Raw genomic sequence first — 21,677 nt, forward strand, 5'->3', positions numbered from 1 at the left:
TTCATTCAAACCTGATAAATAAATAAATAAAAAGTAAACAAGCCTTAACTAAAATGAAGGATAAAGATGAAATTGTCTTATATTTGGCATCAAAACTCTCGTTTTCTTTTTACACTTATATTGAAATGCTCTGGTTTGATAATATTAAAAACTATCTTAACATACAGACACATATATTAATAATATTAAAAACTTCTCTTATAAGTTCGCTGATAACAATACAACTACTTAAAAATACCATCTATATTTTTTTCTTTTAATACTATCTATCCAAATATATTTAATTGTTTAAATACGTTTACAATAACCAAACATTATCAAAAGAAGAACATAAACTATTGCACAAGCAGAAACATATGTGATGAATAATTATCATTAGCAAATAAATATATACTTTTTCAAATGATAAATAAAGCATCCCCTTTCTTTTTATCCTCTTTTTTTCAAACTATTTCTTCCTTTTATGTTATATCAATTATTTCTTTCCTCTATTTTTTTCTTTTCTATCTTTCTTTTTGATATTCATAGATTGAGCATGTACCGCGTGACAAAAAGTTATAGAAGAATGAGGAATTGGACTAAGTAAATGAAGAACCATCGCATTAACCAAACAAAAACAGAAACGTGAAATGAAATCAAATATGGAATAAAATTACTAAAGTGATAAACGTGGATATACTAATAATAACAATATCACCAATTTTAATATTCATTTTTCTTTCATTTAATCTCTCATTTATATACAAATATACGAATGAGAAGGAGTAAAAATATAAGTGAATAATAATTATTTTATATTTTAAAATTGAAAGCTTTTGCACAAAGTTGATTGTTTATTTTTTAAAATTCATTATATGAGTATTATGGATCTGATTGGTGCTCTAAGTTGAGACAGGTGAAGAGATAGTGTGAAGGACCACGAAGGACCATGACCTTACAACTTAGGACACTTGTCTAAAGATTAATCGATGAAATCCAAAGTCTAAGGTTCTCAACTCAAACTGTAACAGAAACTGAGTCAACCACTTAATGTTAGGATCAAAGAAGAAGACGAATTATAATAGAAGACGAGCAAAGGAAGAATAAAACACAGTTCCACCTTGTTATGTTCTAGAACGCGATTCCAGTTTCTAAGTAGCTTCTCCGACCACACTTTCACGTGTGTCCACATGTATCACACGACATGCTTCATATAAATTTATGGAATACATTCATTACATGTACATGTTTTAATTATATTTTCAAAGATTTGATTTGTTGTTACAAACCTAATTATCTTTATTTTCTTATTGGTGATTCCTCGAAAGGATAAGTTAAATTCATATATAAGCATAGACGTGAATCAAAGATATAATGTTATGTAACTTTCTTTCATTTTAGTGCATATACATCTGGTATTAATTGTCAAAGTTTTTTAACAAGTCAGACTCTGAAATTAGTAAAAGTCAATTTCGATTTGACTCTACAACAAGAAGTTCATTGAATCTGTAAGACTAATAAAGATAAATGAACATTTGAAGAATTAGAAGGCATGATTTTAAAAGTGTAAATTTGAGTGCGCATGTCAAATCATAGAATTTTTTTACATCGAAATATCTAAACTTTTAAATTAAATACAAGAATAATATATATATATATATATATATATATATATAATTATTAAGTCACATTTATTATTTATCTGTTTATTTAACAACTTATATGTACATGATTTCCTGTCATTATTAGTTCTATTTCATTTCAAAAGTCATTCTTTTCTTTTTATTTACACTGTTTCACTCTCTTTCTCAACTGATATTTAAGACGCATAAATAACTTTTTAGATACATATTTAATTACTTTTATTCTTTTATAATATATATATATATATATATATATATATATTTCATATGAAAATATCTTAATTTTAAATGTGCAATTGTATTTATTCCAATAATGTGTTTTATTATAATGTGTTTTATCTTGACATTGAATAATTGAATATATTTTTTTTACTACAACTTTTATTTTTATAAAAATATTATTTAATTGATATTTTAAAACAATAAAAGGACAAATATAAATATATCCATTGAGATGAGATAAAATTGTCATATTCATTACTATATTTAATAATGAGAATGGGATAAAAAATTTCTTCTAGAATAAAAAAAAAAGAATTTGTCAAATTCGCATATATTATACTTTGAATATTAGGTTATGGTTTTACTAATTACCAAATTTCAAAATTCTTAAAAAAGTGAGATGATTTGTGTGGGTATCTCTCAAATGAAAGTATTGAAAGAATGGTATAAACAGGTTATCGGATTGATTAAGGAGTAAAGAGAGGGTTAATAAATAATAATTAATTGCATTTCCTTTTCTGATGATAAATTGAATAGAAATTAATGTGTAACCCTTTCTTTGGGCAATACTTGATATTAATTCAATAAACCAAGTAACTTGCTGCATGTGTGTGACTTTGTGTCACATGATGCACACATGATTCATTCAATTTGCTTCGGTCTCCTTAAAATTAAGATTGAATATATAGTGGTCAACGTTCAAAAGAATTTGGTCAATGTATTTATTTGCCAATATGCTGCAAGATAATTATAAATGTTATTATTGATGAACAATATTTGCTGATACCTTGTTTAAATAATTTTGTATATATATATATATATATATATATATATATATATATATATATATATATATATATATATTTCATCCACATATTGATAAGGTTACGATTGAAAGCACATTTTATTTAATTGTCTCTTTTATAGATATTTTAGGGATACAAATTGTTAATTTAGTTGATGTTTCATTTCAGCAATTTCTTTCTTCATATAGATATGGATTATGAATTTGTGGTGTTTGTGGTTCAGTTTAGCATTTTTTTTTATCAAATAATTATTAATACTTGATTAAATTTTAATTGATTACAATTTTAAACTAAATTCAATTAATATTTTACTAGCGTAAACACATGTGCTATTGCGCCTATGCATGTATTTTTTTAAATATGTGTGATGTAATGTTATTAAGTTAATATATAAAATAAAATTATATTTATTAAAAATAAAGTAATATATCAGAAAAGATGAGAGAATAACGATTAATAAATAGAAAAAAAGAAGAAGAAGTAAAGATAGACGTTTTTATAAAAAACTTGTAAAATAACGGTCAAATTTTTAAAATTTAATAAATAATTAAATTTTAAAGGATAAAATTGAAATTTTAAAAAATAGACACAAAAGAGGGAATCCTCTTTATATATTGTTATGGATGATTTATTTTGAATCGATTTTTACAATCTTCATTATTATAAGATTGTTAAAAAAAATTGAGAAATAATTGTAAAAGAAAATAACAAAATTTGTTACAAATTTATTACAATGAAAATTTATAAACTAATAAGAGCTGTTATCATATTATTTATAGAATTTTTATTGTACTTATAATTTTAACTTTCTTTTATATCATAAATAAACTATAAAATTTCATAATTAAAAATTGTAACATAAATTTAATATCGGGTTTCGATAGATATAAATATATTATAAGTATAATATAATTATATCATAAAAACAATATTTAAAGGAAATATAGTTTATGAGTTGTTAATTAATTTTAAATATATAACATTATATTTATATTTAAGTATAATGAGAAATTTGCCTTTTTTCTTTATTTTCAACATGAAATTCGAACTGAGTAATTTGATTGAGGAAAAAATATTATTACAAGAAAATTTAATGTTATTTGATTTTCCATTTTTTAGACAGGTTTGTGGTTTTTTCTTTTTTATCTGTCCAATTTTAAACAATTTACGTGGACTTTCTTTTATTTCACCATACAATCAAGTCTGAATTTAAAAAGAAAAAATAAAAAAAAAGTTAAAGCTTAGTCAATATACCAATATAAAATGAAGTAGGTTTGTTCTAATCTTAATTAAATATGATAAATAGTCAAAATAAAAAATTGCTTAATGATCCCACAGCTATTAAAAAAAATCGTGTAAGTATGTATGAACATAGTATACTATAAATTTTTTAAACTTGATTTATATGTCAAAGGAATTTTGAATCTTGAGTTTTAAAAATAGTTTTCTACACTAAAGTAAAATTACTCATAAATGGTTTTACTCATTCTTAGTCTCTGAAACCGAGTACACATTATTTTACACAAAGTCTGAGAAATTGTTCTAAGCTGGACGCTGACGAGAGATAAGTATGAACACATAAAGTTTACATGTTTATACATTTTTATATTTTTTCACACTCTCTTTAGATATGTTTGGAAAACTTAATAAAATAATATTAATGAATGAGAAGAGTTATTTCAGTTTAAGTATAATAGTTTTATTCAACTCAAATAGCATTGTATTTAATGAAGAGTATCATTGTCTACAGAAAATTCTTGTTTATAGATAATGAAGTATGATTCTTAATATTTTATAAACACTTTGGTCAAATTAAATATTACACTTTTTCTATGTGTAGTAGTTTCTATTACTTGACCAACTTAATTATCTTTAAAGATTGTGGCAGAGATTGTGCAGCTAACTGTGACTTGACAATATATGGATTTTAATTATTATTTCAAAAATAATTAATACAAAGGTTTTAAAACATTAGTTCCTGTAATTTCTTGCAAAAATTAAAATAGTATATGTGCTTATAACTAGTATAAAATTATTTTTAGGTTTTTCATATGACTACATTTAGTTTCTGTAAGAATATTTGTTAAGTTTAACTTTTTATGTTTTCTGGTATTATTATTTTTTTTTTTAAATAGAAGTTAGTTAATTTAATTAAATGTAGCGAAGATTATTTCAAATAAAAATTATAAATTTAAATATAAGATTGTTTTTTTATTTTGAAATGTTAGGCAGAAATCGTGTTTTGAAAGTTCGACTTTATCTTTCTTAGGCCGTGTTCCTTAGGTTGTGTTTTTTTTAGATTGATTACTATTCAAAGGAGATTAAAAGTAATGATTTAAGAAATTTATTGCATTCTTTTATATCGATTTGAGAGCAATGAAAGACCGATGATTTGATAGATTGGCTACTAACACCATCCTGCTAGGTATGTGAGATTTGAGAGTGGTGATACTTATTTTACTGAAATACTCTACCCTTTCCCTTCTTTCCAACATTTTTATTTCTTTCTTTCCACCACTTTTGAACATGCATGGTTGGAGATATAAAGAGCTTAGTAAACCAAAACCGGTGAATGGAACCAGTTCCATTTTTAATGGAATCTATTCACTTTTTGATACAAAAGTTGTAGAACCGAATCCATTTCACTTGTATCCTCTTCTGTTTTGATGCATGGTTTCTTTTACACTATTTGTTTTTTGGAATTGACTTTTTTTTATTAATGATATCATTTCAAATGTTTAAGTTTTTTTCTTTATTTTGAAAATTAAAATATTACAATTTTCAAATCAAATATATTATAATAATTGTTTTTTTAATTAATAAATATTATTAATAAATTTATTCATAATGAAAAAAATAATAAAAATTAATTACAAATTATCTAAATATCATTTTGTATTATTTTTAACACTAAGGACAATTAGGTAATCTAACTTTTTATCTATTAAATTAAATTTTTTATTAATCACATCATTCAAATCCCTTACAAACTTTCAAAAAAGTTATTCTCAAATTCACTCCGCTATCACCTCCAAATCCCTTCAAAAGAACAACATAAATTTCATTCTTAAATTAACTCGAATCAATTATCTCATTCTCCCTCAAATCATTCCTCACAAAAGAACATACCCTTAATGTTTTTCTTATAAAATATAGCTTACCTTTTACGTAATTTTATTTTAATAAATTTAAATTTAAATTACACTAATTTGACAGAAAATAATATTTATTTTAGAATAAGACATAACATAACAATGAGTTTTGAGGGTGACATTTAAAACTAATCTTCATAGAACTTACAATAAAAATAGTAGTATCATGAATGTAATTGTGGTTAGACCAATTAATCCAGTAAAGTAGACAATCATTCAATCATGGAGTAATCTCTTACTGGTAACAAGTTTGGATGATTTTAAATTTTTGTCCTTGCTTAAGTTTTCGTCACTTTATTCTACTGTCTTTTTTTTTTTCCTAACTTTTTTGTTTGTAATTTGAATTAATTAATTTGAGGAAGACGAAGGTGTGATGAACAAAAAAGTAAACTTCCTTTCAGTCACCCTATCTTTATGTTTGATGGTGTTGAACACTACAGAAACCAAATTATCAAAATGAGTAGACATAAAAACGAAGGCAAATTCATTTTCATTGTGCCTCCTATCCTTTTTTCTTGCATTTCACTTATGCTCAGTGCAGAATTCAACTTCCTTTGATGTGCCAGCTATCACTGATTTTTCTCAAACGAGTGGATAACACTACTTAAGATTTAGTCTTTAGCAGAGCTAAGGAGAGATCATGTAATTTAAAGTCAATAGCTACCAATGTAATTTACATCATTAATGAGATAAGACTTCATTGTTGTAATTGAAATCCTATATCAGAGACTTGGGTTGAGTTGAGTGAACTGAACTGCAAATTTTTAAATCCTGGGCCACGTTGTCAAAAGTTCTGAAACCATGAAGGGCTAGTGTTCCAAATGATAGACCGATCATATAGTATTAGAGTCACAAATATATTGCTTTTGATCAACAATGTTTATATAAAACAAAATACGATTAAATATGTTGAGTCTCTAAACTGAGAGACAAAATTAAAATTCGTCCATTTTCCAAACTTTGATACAATTTGATCATTAAATTTTAAAAATAAATAAATATAATCATTTTAAAACAATTGCATGAATTTTTGTTTCGTGTTAAAAGTCGTTTCAAGCTGACATTTGAGATGTTTATATTATTTAACACATTTCAACTCAGATGTCATCTTAAAACATCATTTAACACACAAAAAAAAGTTAATGTTATTTGGTGAAAAAGACTATACTCATTGATTTTTTAAGTTTAAGAACCAAAATATATCAAAATTTGAGAAGGAAACAAATTTCAATTTTACATCCAAGTTTAGAGACTAAAAACATATTTAACCTATTAAAATATACCTTATTAGTCCAAAAGTAAGTCTAATTTACCAATCAAGGAAAAAAACATAGAAAACTCCCGTCAATACATCTTGGTTCAATAATGAATATCAGGTAGCACTTAATAGACACCAATAATTTTTGGAAGGGACTTCAATCAGGCACAGAGTATGAACCTACTATTTGCCATCTATTAATCTTCCTGGTGAGAGAGTCCATGTTCAAGACTAGCAGTAAACTCTGCATGCTCTGTTTGTGGTTCCAGGTCATTCTTAATGTCTGTAAAATGGGAATATAAGTGAAAGGTTAGGAAGCTTGGCACAGGAGAGAAGGAGAATGAGAAAGAGTGAAAGAGAAAAATTCACCTGCTATGCTTGCTGACAAGTCCTTGTACAGTCTTACAGCACAAGGGAACATTACAATTTTATAGGAGGATATTTCTTTCTTCAGCTCTTCACTCAACTCAGTAAAGTTGTACTTGCGCTTCCACATATCACAAGTCTCCACAGCAGATGGAATTATCAAGTGTTCGACTTTAAGATTGCACAGGAACTGGAATGGGGAGTGAACACCAAATACCATTATAAATTGTGCATATAAAATATTTCTATGAATCTCTACCAAATGATTGAATGACTATGTAACAGGAAATTTTATGATTTTGTTAATCACCTACCGATTCAATTACCCTCATTAATTCCTGGCAAACTCCTTGGCCCCTGCATGCCAGTTCTGTTGCAATAAGTGGCATTTCTGCAATCCTCGAGCCATGAAACCTATAGTCGTGAAGAAAAAAATCAATAAAAATATGAATCTGAATCTTTGTTAAATACATAAGGAAGGCACAGGGTGAACCGTGAACACTAAAGTTATGCCTGTGACTGACTGGTCAAACGCAGAGAGCATCAGAGCAGAAGGGTCGTTACTTAGTTTACAAAGAGCTTTCACAAACTCAATAACTGAAAATGTCGAAAAGATCACTAATGAACATAAAAAGAATACCTTATAGAAGCTGCAGCAATTATCGCATCATCTTCCTCCAGAACAAACATATAAAAACGGCTAAAATCAATCCTGGATAAGTTTGACCTGAATAATGATGTAACAGAGGATCAAAAGGTTGAATTGTTAATGCCCGACTGCTTATACATTAATTAATAACATTAGAAGCAATGAATGAACAAAATAACAAGAACACGATGACAGCAGTAATGAATTGCATGCCTTGAGATTGAAAAAACTAAGTCCTGCAATAAAAAAAGGAATAATACGATATATGTGCTTACTTGCAGCTGTAAACTATACTTCGAACAACATTGATGCCTGTTTTCCTGTCAGTTATTTTCTCAAAAGCTTCATTCATTAACATCCAAGTAACTGCAACCTTTGAATTGTTTTCTAAGAATAGATTCATATATGCCGAATTCTTGTATGTCTCCATGAGGCGGATAACCCTCCAAGAGTATTTTGCTGAATAATCATTTCTGATTCCAAGATATACTCCCATTTTCGCATATATCTTTATCAAAACATGTGAAAATTATAAATGTGATGGAAACACAAAAAACATTCGGTATTTGATTTTTCATGAACAAATCAAAGAGAAAGAGTGTCTACCCCTTCGCAACCTCGCCCACAATATGATCTTGAAGGTTTAATTTGTTTTGAGGATTCTTTTTCATATTTTTCAAAGCACTCCCAATGATCTACAAATGTGAAAACATGCATTGAGGGGGTTTCAGCAAACCAAATGCTCGATAGGAAAGCAACCCACTTTCAACAGAAAAGGATATAAAAGTAAACAAAGCTAAACGGACAACAAGAAATTTTACACTTTTTATCACATTGGGAGCACTTGAAGCCTTCTTTTTTCTCATAGTATCTTTTTTTCTCGACAACCAGGTCCACAACCAGCCCACAGTGTTTGCATACACAATATGGACAAAACCAATCATTTTGGGGAACCGTCTGCAGTTTAAAAGGAAAGTATTTACAATATTTATGTAGAGCATCAAATATATCTACACCTGAAGGATTGCTTCTATGTAATATGAACAGATCCTTTTCAGAAAGGAAAGTAAAATTAATTTGATTACCTCTATATTCATGCAAGATAGATGATATGCGGAAGGACACCTGTCACAACAGATTAAGTCTCCCCCATCACCACAGACTGAACAAACATCATCATTTTGGTCTGCATCAGTTTCTTTCGGCACATACAAATGCATTCCGCGACGCTTTTGTTCCCGGGCATGTTGCCAAACATCAATCAAGCATTTTCGGAGGGTTTGGCGTTTTCTGTGAATGTAAATATGTTTATAGGGCTGTTTAAGAGTACTTCCAGCATGGTTCTCAAAGGTCCACATTGATATCTCCTCCTGGCAACAGCTGCAGAGAATTCCACCCCTAGTAATCCTTCCTGCTAATGCCTTTTTAATTGTAGCACTCCTATAGCTTACTGGTTCATCTTCCTTAATAATCTTAGAGTCTATCAACCATAGAAAAGTGGTTTTCTTACATGACCTTACTCTATCAGATGAAGGTGAATCTCTTCTCTTGTTTGCTGTTTGTCTTTTAAGTGATGATGGACTATTTTCCATTATTGAGCTTGGTCCAGGATTATTAACTTCTTTGTTTTGTTCTACTATTCTCACCCTCTTCCGAGTAGGCTGGCTTGACGTACCCTGCATGCCCCTTTTCGTGCCTCGTTTACATGACCTAACTCTTTCAAGCAAACGCGAACCTCTTTTGTTGTTTGCTGCTTGTCTTTCAGGTGATGATAACGGACCTTCTTCCATTATTGAGGTTGGTCCAGGATCACAAATTTCCTTGTTTTTTTCTCCTATTCTTGCCCTCTTCTGAGTAGGTTGGTTCCACGTACCCTGCATGCCTCTTCTACCACCTCGTTTAGATGACCTTGCTCTTTCAGGAAAAGGTGAATCTCTTTTCTTGTCTGTAGCTTTTCCTTCAGGTGATGATGGACCTTTTTCTATTCCAGCTCGTTCACAAACCCTTTTGCATCTAGTAATTGACTCCATGTTTGTCTCAACCATTTCATTCTTCACTGCTCTTGGAGTGCCTGATGTTCTGTTTCCAGCTTCTCCAAAGATTGGCTTAAGCGTTGCCATCAAATCAGCCCCAAAGACCACTGTTTCCGTCTCTTTTTCCTTTGAAATGCTGAATTTTGTCTCGTTGCCTTGTCCATGATCCTGATTTTGTTCTGCAACTGAATCTCCACCTGCATCCACCAATTCCAACTCCACTGCTCTCGGAGTGGTGCATGAGGTTGTCTTTCCAGCAATCATGTCCACACTTGACTCAACAGTTACAATCTCTATTGCTCTTGGAGTGCTTAATGAGGTCTTTCCAACAGTCAAATCCTCACTTAAGACTATCATTTTGGTCTCGATTTCATTTGGAGTGCCTAATTTTATGGTTTCATCTTGTTCACAACCCTGTCCATGTCTTGTATTCAACCCTCCACTTGACTCAACATTCACAGTTTCCATTGCACTTGGAGCGCTTAATGTGGTGTTTCCAGCATTAAAATCCTCGTCTGAGACAATCATTTTAGCTTCCATTGCTATTGGAGTGCCTGATGTTCTGTTTCCAGCTTCTCCAAAGATTGGCTTAAGCGTTGCCATCAAATCAGCCCCAAAGACCACTGTTTCCGTCTCTTTTTCCTTTGAAATGCTGAATTTTGTCTCGTTGCCTTGTCCATGATCCTGATTTTGTTCTGCAACTGAATCTCCACCTGCATCCACCAATTCCAACTCCACTGCTCTCGGAGTGGTGCATGAGGTTGTCTTTCCAGCAATCATGTCCACACTTGACTCAACAGTTACAATCTCTATTGCTCTTGGAGTGCTTAATGAGGTCTTTCCAACAGTCAAATCCTCACTTAAGACTATCATTTTGGTCTCGATTTCATTTGGAGTGCCTAATTTTATGGTTTCATCTTGTTCACAACCCTGTCCATGTCTTGTATTCAACCCTCCACTTGACTCAACATTCACAGTTTCCATTGCACTTGGAGCGCTTAATGTGGTGTTTCCAGCATTAAAATCCTCGTCTGAGACAATCATTTTAGCTTCCATTGCTATTGGAGTGCCTGATGTTCTGTTTCCAGCTTCTCCAAAGATTGGCTTAAGCGTTGCCATCAAATCAGCCCTTAAGACCACTGTTTCTGTCTCTTTTTCCTTTGAAATGCTGAATTTTGTCTCGTTGCCTTGTCCATGATCCTGATTTTGTTCTGCAACTGAATCTCCACCTGCATCCACCAATTCCATCTCCACTGCTCTCGGAGTGGTGCATGAGGTTGTCTTTCCAGCAATCATGTCCACACTTGACTCAACAGTTACAATCTCTATTGCTCTTGGAGTGCTTAATGAGGTCTTTCCAACAGTCAAATCCTCACTTAAGACTATCATTTTCGTCTCGATTTCATTTGGAGTGCCTAATTTTATGGTTTCATCTTGTTCACAACCCTGTCCATGTCTTGTATTCAACCCTCCACTTGTCTCAACATTCACAGTTTCCATTGCACTTGGGGCGCTTAATGTGGTGTTTCCAGCATTAAAATCCTCGTCTGAGACAATCATTTTAGCTTCCATTGCTATTGGAGTGCCTGATGTTCTGTTTCCAGCTTCTCCAAAGATTGGCTTAAGCGTTGCCATCAAATCAGCCCTTAAGACCACTGTTTCTGTCTCTTTTTCCTTTGAAATGCTGAATTTTGTCTCGTTGCCTTGTCCATGATCCTGATTTTGTTCTGCAACTGAATCTCCACCTGCATCCACCAATTCCATCTCCACTGCTCTCGGAGTGGTGCATGAGGTTGTCTTTCCAGCAATCATGTCCACACTTGACTCAACAGTTACAATCTCTATTGCTCTTGGAGTGCTTAATGAGGTCTTTCCAACAGTCAAATCCTCACTTAAGACTATCATTTTCGTCTCGATTTCATTTGGAGTGCCTAATTTTATGGTTTCATCTTGTTCACAACCCTGTCCATGTCTTGTATTCAACCCTCCACTTGTCTCAACATTCACAGTTTCCATTGCACTTGGGGCGCTTAATGTGGTGTTTCCAGCATTAAAATCCTCGTCTGAGACAATCATTTTAGCTTCCATTGCTATTGGAGTGCCTAATGGTATGGTTTCACCTTGTCCATGACTTGCACTCAAATTCACAGCAACGTCCACTGTTTCAGCTTCCACTGCTCTTTCAGAGCATGATATTGTATTTCCACCATCCTGTCCTCCTCTTGCAATCAAATCCGTACTTGATTGTGACAATTTAGTCTCTAACTCTCTTGGAGAGCATGATGACATGTTCCTTCTTGTTGTTGAGTTTGTAAAGCAGAACCTTGAATTATCATAATTGTATGAGTCAGTTTTAAGATCACTTGAGCTAATTATTCGGGGTGAACACCATGTTGGTTCTATTCAATGATAGCTATGGTCCCACAGTATCAACTTAAGGCGTGAAAATATATGTAACAGAATTACAAAACTTAAAAAGGGACTTTATTCTAACAAGCCAGCATAACTATGTTTCATTTCTACGCTAATAAAACAAGAAATTCATCATAAAACTAAATATGATGAAATATGTAATTATCTGTAATATAGTAATCTATAAAAAGTAAAAACTTTACACAGGATGTATGTTATGCGGAATCTGCACAAAAACATTGAAAACTGAACATTGACAGAAGGACCAAATGTTCATTCAACATAATAATGGGGGAAACCAACAAATATTATTTTCTCCATATTAAGTTATTGATAAATTGCTGCTTGAAAAACATAATCTGCTTCTTCATACCAAGTTTACGACCAGGACAAGTGACAATGGCACATTGAACATAAATTGTAAGCAGATCAAGTTGTTTCATGGATTTCCAATGTAGTTAATCTTTTCTAACCAAGTTTTGTCTCATGGGATATTCACTATTATCACCATACCTAATTGATCGATTTATCAGGAGTGAGAAAATAAACAGTAAAAAAATATCCACCTTTGTTGTACGGAAACTTCCATCTCAGCTCATTATGATAATTAATAGACACCAATGACCATTTGTTCTTTCTTCCAGTGATCTTAAAAATTTACATTAAAGAGTAAAAAGTTTATGAACTGAAGAAATAAAAAAAAAAAAAAACTCAATAGGAAATGAAATGCTAACGAGAGAAGAAAATCCAATACCCAATACAATGAGGGCCAGTTTAATTAATAGAAGCTTGAAAATCTGAAAATCAAAAAGGTTCTAGGAAGTCCACATATATAACAAGGTATGAGGGCAATATGGATATTCGGATATTAAGATTTTTTTTCTAAAAAATTGATAAAACAAATAAATCGACAAAAAATTTAAATATATCCAACATAAGAGCATAATACTTTTAAAGAAGCATTCACAATACTGATTGCTCATTAATTAATTAATGGATAAATATATCAGTAGTAAATAGATGAAGATTGCAATTCACAGAAAACACTTGGTCATAACAAGTAAGCATAGTCCCATATATTTCCCCTGCCCATACCAAAATATACTTTTTTTACTATAAACATGTGACAAAAAATATGCAATGTACCCATTGAGGTTCGGATGTCATAAAAAATATTAGTGATGTCAAAAAGAAGTTTGGATCTGTAAAACCAAAAAAAAAAATGTTCTTTGGAAGATAGAATCTGAAAAGGATAAGTATTACCTCATCCTTTAGAAGACTCATTTGTTATCAATCAGAGAAACTATTGGGTTTCCATTAAACAGTTAAAAAACTATAGTAGTTACAGTGCTGTGTTATGAGTCGTATCCATAAATTATTGGATTGGTATCCTTGGAGAAATGGAGATGCATTAGGCAAATTAATCTTTTAAAGAAAATTAATGGATACTATACTACTTGGATTCATTTCAGGAAATATTGGTACAAAAAATGCATGAAAAACTCATTCTTTTGCATTTTGAGTATCTAGACTTCACAAAATAAGTTCTGATGGTAAAATCTATACCAAAACAGATCTTAACATTTGAACATCAATCAGACAAAACAAGCATACATGCATAAGTTGTCATTCACCATTTGAACATCAACCAGATAAAACAAGCATGCATAAGTTGTCATTCACTACACTTCAATCAAGGAGATCCAAATTTGCCAGACATGCAAAGTGATAATTAAATTCCACAAATATCAACCATTGTATAAATTTCTGTGAGGATAAATTACCATAAAGGAGAAAACATACCTTCAATTTTGGTATAGAAATCAGCCCTAAATTATTGATGCGCGATTTTTATAGATTCATTAAGTATGCGCCGCCAGTGATCACTGCAGTAGAAAATGGTATATAAATCTATGAAACATTTCTACAACTTCAAATAATAAAAAATGCAGTGAATATCAGAATCGATAAAAGAATTCAAGCTACATTTTCTAACAAGAATAGGGGAATTGATACCAAAGGAGACTAGATTAGGAAAATCTGAAGTAATAATGGAAGCAAGAGTTGGAGACACTGAATAATTCAAACTGCCCAATAAGTCAATGACTACAATGGGAAATTAATCTGAAAGCCTGTGACCGCAATGCAAAATTGGTCCGAAAGCCAGTGACCGCTATGCGAAATTGGTCTGAAACCTAGACATCAATGCAAAATGATCTGAAAACCAGTGTCTAAAATGAGAAATCGATTGAAATTGGATTTCATATGATAATTGTACCAGGCAAGGGTAGACCTACCGTATCTTGATGTTGAAGAGGGCTTCCACTCTGCGGTTAAATAGAACTTCCCTACAATGTCAAGAAAATAGCATTGTAAAGCACCAAAAAAATCTTAATAATGTCAAAATGCCAACTGGGACAATGTGGTCCTTGTCTTTGCTGACTAGACACTTGTCAAATGCGTTTCACACATTTATTGTCTAAAACAATCATTAATTATACTGCCGTTTGCAGATATGTTATAAGATGTATTTTTATCGCCCTGGATTAGATAAGAAAAATATGTAACCAATTATGCCATGTACAAAGAATATTCTGTTCTGTTGCATAGCTTTTTCTTACAAAGTTAGACTGCTAAAAATTGTAAAACAAACTTACAATTTGATGCGCAGGGGAAACTTGCAGATAAATATTCTAACTCTTAAGCTATGTTTTAGCATTTTATCGGATAAAGTGCAACCAAGGTAACATCACTTGCAATTTGATCAAAATGAGGTCCTTCTTTTCAAGCTTTGCCCCATTTTTGTCCCTTAAAAATTGTTATTGATATAAAGGATAGGAAACAGAGGAACTTTTCCGGACACCCTTTTTTTGTACATACTCTAAATTAGATGTAATTCCAACTGACACAAACTAAGATTTGATTAGAAAAATGGGACATCTTTTAAACTTTTCAGAATGAGGCCAAAAGAATTATTCATTAAGGAAGGAAATAGAAGAACTCCTTTAAGACAGTCCTGTTCATATAAGTTTAGTTATATCTTCTAGCATATCTAGCTGCTCACAGTTGCTAGAGATTAGAAGTAAAAGAATTACCAAAAAATTGCCTAGTAGTTAAATAATCTATGTAGCCTCTAAAGATCAACTTTTCAAATAATCTATGAAGTTGCTACTTGTTTTGATTATATGATTGAAAATTGGTTAGTGATAATTGAGAGGTAATATAATAGATTGATTGCATCAGGAAAATAAAAACTATGTAGTTTTCATTGTGGAAAGAGTAAAAGGGATAGATGGAAAAGAAAATTGTGAAATGATCAAGTGAGTAGTCTGTTAGACTAGAAGAAACTATATATTGTTTTGAGTCAATTGTGTGTAATTAGAAATTAATAATCTAGATTATATGTCAGTCCAAGAACTAATTTCCTCCATAGAGTTTTCAATAGTGTGTCCAAGAAAAGGATTTGAGTAAACCACATTTAACCCTTGCATTAGTACATTTCCTATGGAGATGTGTTGCATGATAGATTCTCCAGGATATCATTAGGAAATGAAAGAAAATTGTCCCAACATTATTAATCTTAGAATTTGAGTTTAGGACTATTTTCAATCATACAAGATTTGTTTGAGTTCAGAGTTATATTTACTTATATATAATTCAAGCCAACATTATTAACTTTTTAGATGACTAATATTATAGGTGACTCTTCTCAGAATCTGTGTTTAGCCTTAGTTATCCCATATATATTATGTATGCTCTCATTCTAGTCAGAAGCAGGATTTTCCTAATAGTCAAGGTTCATAACATATAATTAACATTTGTATAATGAAATACAGAACAGAAAATATAAACAAAACTTACAACACAAAGCAGACTTCCCTTAAGACATTTGGGACCAATTTCATTCCTCGACCTTTCAAAAATTTGGAAAGGTTAAAAAAAAAAAACAATGAAAGTTGAACAAATTTACCACTATTGTTTGGCCCGCCGTCTGGGTTGTTGGATGTAATGTGGGAAACATGTTGATGGATTCAAATACAATATTCCTCTGAAGCTTCCAACCCCGGCAACCATTTTTCCCAATTCATACCAAATAATTGTGTTTTTCTCCATCTTCAACAGGTTTTGCATTCCCAGCTTGCCTGATGAGAAATTACACAAAGAAGGATTGATGGCTTTAGTTGCAGTGGTGTCAGGGAAGAACATTGCTGCATCAAAGTTTCTCAAAATCATTTCTTTTTCTACAAATAGCATGAAATATGGGAAATTTCAAAGTAGGGTTCTCACAGTTGATATGCTGGTTGGAAACCAACAACCAAAAATAGAAACCCACTTGGATTGAAATCCCAATTCCAAAGAATTTGATTGAAAAGGGTTTGTTTGTGAAGAAGAGAAGTAAAATGAAGAGATGTTAGGCAAGGTGAATATTATCAAGTTCTCATTCACTTCAAGTAGGGCATTTCAATTCTCAAAGAAGACTATTGGGAATTGAGTCTAGAATAAGTTTAATTTTACATTTTTTATTAGATTGTCTTTCTTTTGAAAAAGAAATTCCATGTTAAACTAATTTTATAAAAAAAATATACAAATCAGTACTAAACTATTTACCCATTCCAATCTAAAAATTATGTTCTAAAAAAATCAAATTCTAAACATAGTTTTACGTTTTCTTTTTTAAGTTTTTATTTTCATTATATTTTAATTGAATAATTTATAAATATACAATTTATAATTTAAAAGTATATAATTATTATTTTATGAATGATAAATTATAATTTATATTACTTTACTTTTTTCATTTCTAAAATTTAAATACATGGATGACAAGTGGCATGAGCATTACACATAATTTTTTCTACAAATAAAAATTAATATTATTTTATTCCAATCAATTAAATTTAAAATCAATATGATTTTATTCTTATCACTTAAATAACAAAGAAGTATCAATTACATTTTAACTTAATTTTTGTATTTATAAAAAAATAATTTTATATTTTTAAATTATAACTTATTTTTTTCAACAAGCTAATTAAAATGTATATTTAAATATATTATTAACTTATGAATAAGATTTTTTTATTATTATATAATATATATATATATATGCTATTTTATAATTTTTTATAAATAAATTAACTATGTTTGAATATATTATATTCATATCTATTGTAAATATACATTTACATTTATAATTATATGAATAACCCTTTCTTTATTTTTATGAATTAATTAAAAAAAATTATTCAATCGGTAGTAGGAAGTGAATTCTAACTTGAGAAAAAACAAATCATGGGATGAATATTTAGCGTTGGTTTCTTAATTGGAACTTAAAAAATATATATCAAATGACATTTATTAATTCATGTGTAAAAATAATAATAAATAAATAAAAATTAATTCAAATGAGTGACAATATTTTATAAACTAAAAGATTATAAAGTTCTTTGGTAACTAAATATAATTCTAAAAATAAAACCAATTTAAAATACAATAAGTTCTAAATGTGTTAGAAAAATAAAAAAGTTACACCCTTATGGTCTGTTTATAAAACATGTAAATATAATATCACACTTTTATTTGTTTACTTTAATGTTTTCATTTCTAACTTCTTGTGAATTTTTTTAGAAAACTTTAATCATTTAGAAAATGATTTAAAAGTCGTAGTATTTTAATAACAATACTAAATTATTAAACTATAAAAGCTATTATCTTTATAAATATTTTTTAAGTTGTCTCTTATCTAATCTTCTGAGTTTATCTTTAGTGTGTGTGATCATAGACCATCAATAGTTGGTAGAGAAGTCTACACTTATGAGATCAAAATCTCAAATAAAGTAAAGATTATTTTTTGTTATTTTTTTTAGTTAATTTATTATTTTTAGTCAGACGTGGTTCTAAAATCTATGCATGTGACTAGAAATAGCTTAAAGAGAAAGTTTGTTTAGTTGTGATCGTAATGATTAATGGACTTTAAACTTAATTTAACATCACAAAATTGGCTTGTAACCTTTTAAACTCGTTTATCGTATGTGTGACGATTATAGACCACCAACAATTTAATGGCAGAGAGGTCTACACTTATGACTGATCAAAATCTCAAACAAAGTAAGTTCACATTTTGCTATATTTTTCAGTTAATTTAACATTTTGATGCACATGTGGTTCTAAAATCTATACATGTGACTAAAAATAGCTCAAAGAAAATGTTTATTTAGTTGTGGTTATAATCATAAGTGAACTCTAAGCCTAACTCAACATTACCAAATGGGCTTGTATGATGAGGCTTGAACCTACTTATATATTGTAAACTCATCTTATCTTTAGTTTATGTAAGATCTCCAACACACATATACATCTCTAGTGTGAGACTAAACATTAATGAGTGGTTCAATAGCGATCCAATAGCGAGTAGAACGATAATCCCAACAAACAACAAATTTCACTATGATAGATTCTAACATATTACTTTGATATTATATTGAGAAGTGAACTTTAAACCTAACCCAACTTCACAAAATCAACTTATAAGAAGAGGTTTGCACCCAATTATCTAGTCAATGTGGGATCTAAAATACACTCACATGCATTGAGACTCACCTTATCTCTAATTGATGCAGGATCTCTTGTGTAGGCAGGTAGAGAATCTTATAAGAAATAGAGTTTCAATGAACAACTATGAGTTAAATGGTTGTATAAACAAGGTAAAGGAAGCTAATATTTTTTTGAAACATTTGATTTATCTTGTTTGAATTGATGTAAAATGATATGAGTTTACAGTTCTTGAATTAGTATATGTGAAATTGTTGATTTGTTTGATTGTGTAATTCGACTAAATTAAGATTTCTAAATGAATTTGTTGAACTGAAAATTGAGTTGTGAAATGTAGTGTGAATATGTGGGGTGACATCTTTGGTCCTAATGAGTCATTTAAAATAAATAGAGTATGACAACACTTATTAGAGTCAAAGGCATTGTCTGTTATGCAGATTTTTGTGTTTGGTTTATGCAGACTCGTTGGGTGAGCTAAATATTAGTTGGGCGAGATTTGAAAATATTAATATCAGAGAGCCTCAGGATCATTCACTCACTGGGTGAGCTTGATTAAATCAACTCCAAAGGCTTGAGCCATTGGGCGAGGGAATGAGTTGTTAAGCAAGAGTTGAATTTGATGCATGAGAGGTTTGGATAGACAAGTCTATTCTCGCTATGCATGTTTAGTTGTTCCAATATTTGACTTGTTGGGCAAGTCATTTAGTTGTTGAACGAGTGTCATCCCACAAGTAGCTCACTAAGCGAGTAAGTAAACTTACTAAGCAAGTATGTTAAGTGTGATATTTTGTATATATGTTTTGGAATGTGAATGATCATTGATGAATTATTATACTATTGAATGGTTAGTGTTTTAAGAGAATAAAAGCATGCCAATACAATGAAATAAATTGGTATATAGATGATGTGGATATTGTATGATGCTTAATTAAATAATATATGATTTAAAATGTTGAAATACACAACAATACATGCAAATATGAGGATTTGGTAGATATATGATATGAATGAGGAGTAGCAACGAAATGAAATTATTGGTATAATTAGATTGTGTATATTGCATAGAGTAGGAAATCAATTTGTAAAGTCATCATAACTCTACTAAACTCACAAACTCATATAAATGATGAAGTTTAGGCGATGAGAGTTTGAGGAGATTCCTACAATGGAATTTGATGTTAGAGACCCCTTTTTTCACAAGGCTATAAGTGAATTTATCTTAACAGTATATGATTGAGACATGGGAAATTTGGCTTGATTATGACACTTTAATCATGATTATATGATAGGTGTAAAACTTCATAAGTATTTGATTCAATGCATAAGTCCGAAATTAAGTCTATAATATTTTATGTTAAAACTATAGATGTGATGAATTGATAACGCTTATTATATTGTGAATTGTGTAGTCTAATAGTTATGTTTAAGCAATGATTAAATATGATTTTAGTCCCTTAACCTTCACTAGAACTTTTGACCAAATTTAGTCTCAAACTTTATTTTATTAAATTTATTTAATGTTTCAAACGTGTTTCATAATAGCATTTGAGTTTTTTACACAGTTTGACTTCGTTTTAATGTTAGCTGAGAAACGCATTTGACACGTCAAATAAACTTAACAAAATTTGATTAAAATGACTAAATTCATACATTGTTAAAGATAAAAAATTAAATTAGTCAAAAATTCCATAAAAATACTAATTCTAATTTTCACCGAAAATTAAGGAATCATAAATGTATTTAACACTTTAAATAAAATGATTTTTATTACATAATTGTTCAAAATACTATTAACTTCTTTTTTTTCGGTTTAAAAAGGATATAAATAGCGGAAGTTATGTTAGTTTGTTTTGTATTCCATAAAGTTTCTTGTATAAATTATTGACAAATATTGTAATACATTGAAGAAACTTCATACCTAATTTTGTTTAGATGAATAAAGTTTGTTTTAATAAAATTAAAAAAAAAAGTGTTTCATTAATCTAAAGATAATAAATAGAAAAAAATGATATAATTTTCTTACAAAAAAATTCAAAAAAAGATTAATTAATCTTTTATTTAAAATTTAATAAAATTAAGTTAGTAAAAAATTAATTAAAATTCAAAAATTAGAATCTTTCTTCTTCAAAAAATGATAATAATTTTGACTTTAAAACCAAAAATTACAAAATATTGTGTTGCCTATTTCCTAAATTTCCTCTCACAACAAATATACACTCGCACTACAGGCCTCACACTGCTCCATGCACGTAGGGACATTTTCCTCCTCCGTTACCACACATGAAGAAATAAACTCTATCATATGCTTCCTCACTCACCTCATTACGTTGTGTTTGGATTGGGATATGCATTTGGAGGAGTATATTTACATTGATAAGAGTTGATTTGTAAGTAAAAATAAAGTTGTTTGAATGATAGAAAATATGTTATAATTTAAATGGATATGAGTGAAAAGTTTATGAGAAATTGTGTATGATGTGAGTGATAAAAATTAATAAATTATAATTTTTAATTGAGTAATTTGTATGATTATCATTTTATCCTTCTATATAAATAGACGAAATGATATTAAAATAAAATTAAAAATGTTATTTAAAATTAAAAA

The 21,677-nt window shown here is 29.7% G+C and overlaps 1 protein-coding gene across 3 annotated transcripts; it reads right to left on the reverse strand.

Annotated features, from left to right (window-relative positions):
* Positions 1–7,063: 7,063 nt before the first annotated feature.
* Positions 7,064–16,971, reverse strand: LOC114177457 (uncharacterized). Of its 3 annotated transcripts, none has more exons than XM_028062797.2 (12): positions 16,491–16,971; positions 14,818–14,868; positions 14,537–14,715; positions 14,324–14,406; positions 9,161–12,431; positions 8,897–9,032; positions 8,682–8,770; positions 8,351–8,583; positions 8,067–8,153; positions 7,741–7,840; positions 7,430–7,616; positions 7,064–7,343 (listed from the first exon to the last, which is right to left on the reverse strand). In XM_028062797.2, exons 5-12 carry the CDS (start codon positions 12,395–12,397, stop codon positions 7,258–7,260), a joined length of 4,155 nt encoding a protein of 1,384 aa, XP_027918598.2. In that variant the 5' UTR covers positions 12,398–12,431; positions 14,324–14,406; positions 14,537–14,715; positions 14,818–14,868; positions 16,491–16,971; the 3' UTR covers positions 7,064–7,257. The 3 variants fall into 3 exon arrangements, with proteins under 3 accessions (XP_027918598.2, XP_027918599.2, XP_027918602.2); XM_028062798.2 differs by having other exon boundaries at positions 14,537–14,737; XM_028062801.2 differs by lacking the exon at positions 14,537–14,715.
* Between the last annotated feature and the right edge of the window lie 4,706 nt (positions 16,972–21,677).

This window comes from Vigna unguiculata, chromosome 3, assembly GCF_037176805.1.
Source record: "Vigna unguiculata cultivar grain cowpea cultivar isolate G323 ecotype 2 chromosome 3, ASM3717680v1, whole genome shotgun sequence".
Taxonomy (NCBI): domain Eukaryota; kingdom Viridiplantae; phylum Streptophyta; class Magnoliopsida; order Fabales; family Fabaceae; genus Vigna; species Vigna unguiculata.

Excerpts from the sequence above, each read along its gene's own strand:
- LOC114177457 (XM_028062801.2), bottom strand. The coding sequence starts at position 12,397 with ATGTCATCATGCTCTCCAAGAGAGTTAGAGACTAAATTGTCACAATCA. Across the intron at positions 8,154-8,350 it reads AGTATAGTTTACAGCTGCAA|GTCAAACTTATCCAGGATTG; the intron begins GTAAGCACATAT and ends ATCATTATTCAG. Across the intron at positions 7,841-8,066 it reads ATTGCTGCAGCTTCTATAAG|GTTTCATGGCTCGAGGATTG; the intron begins GTATTCTTTTTA and ends TCACGACTATAG.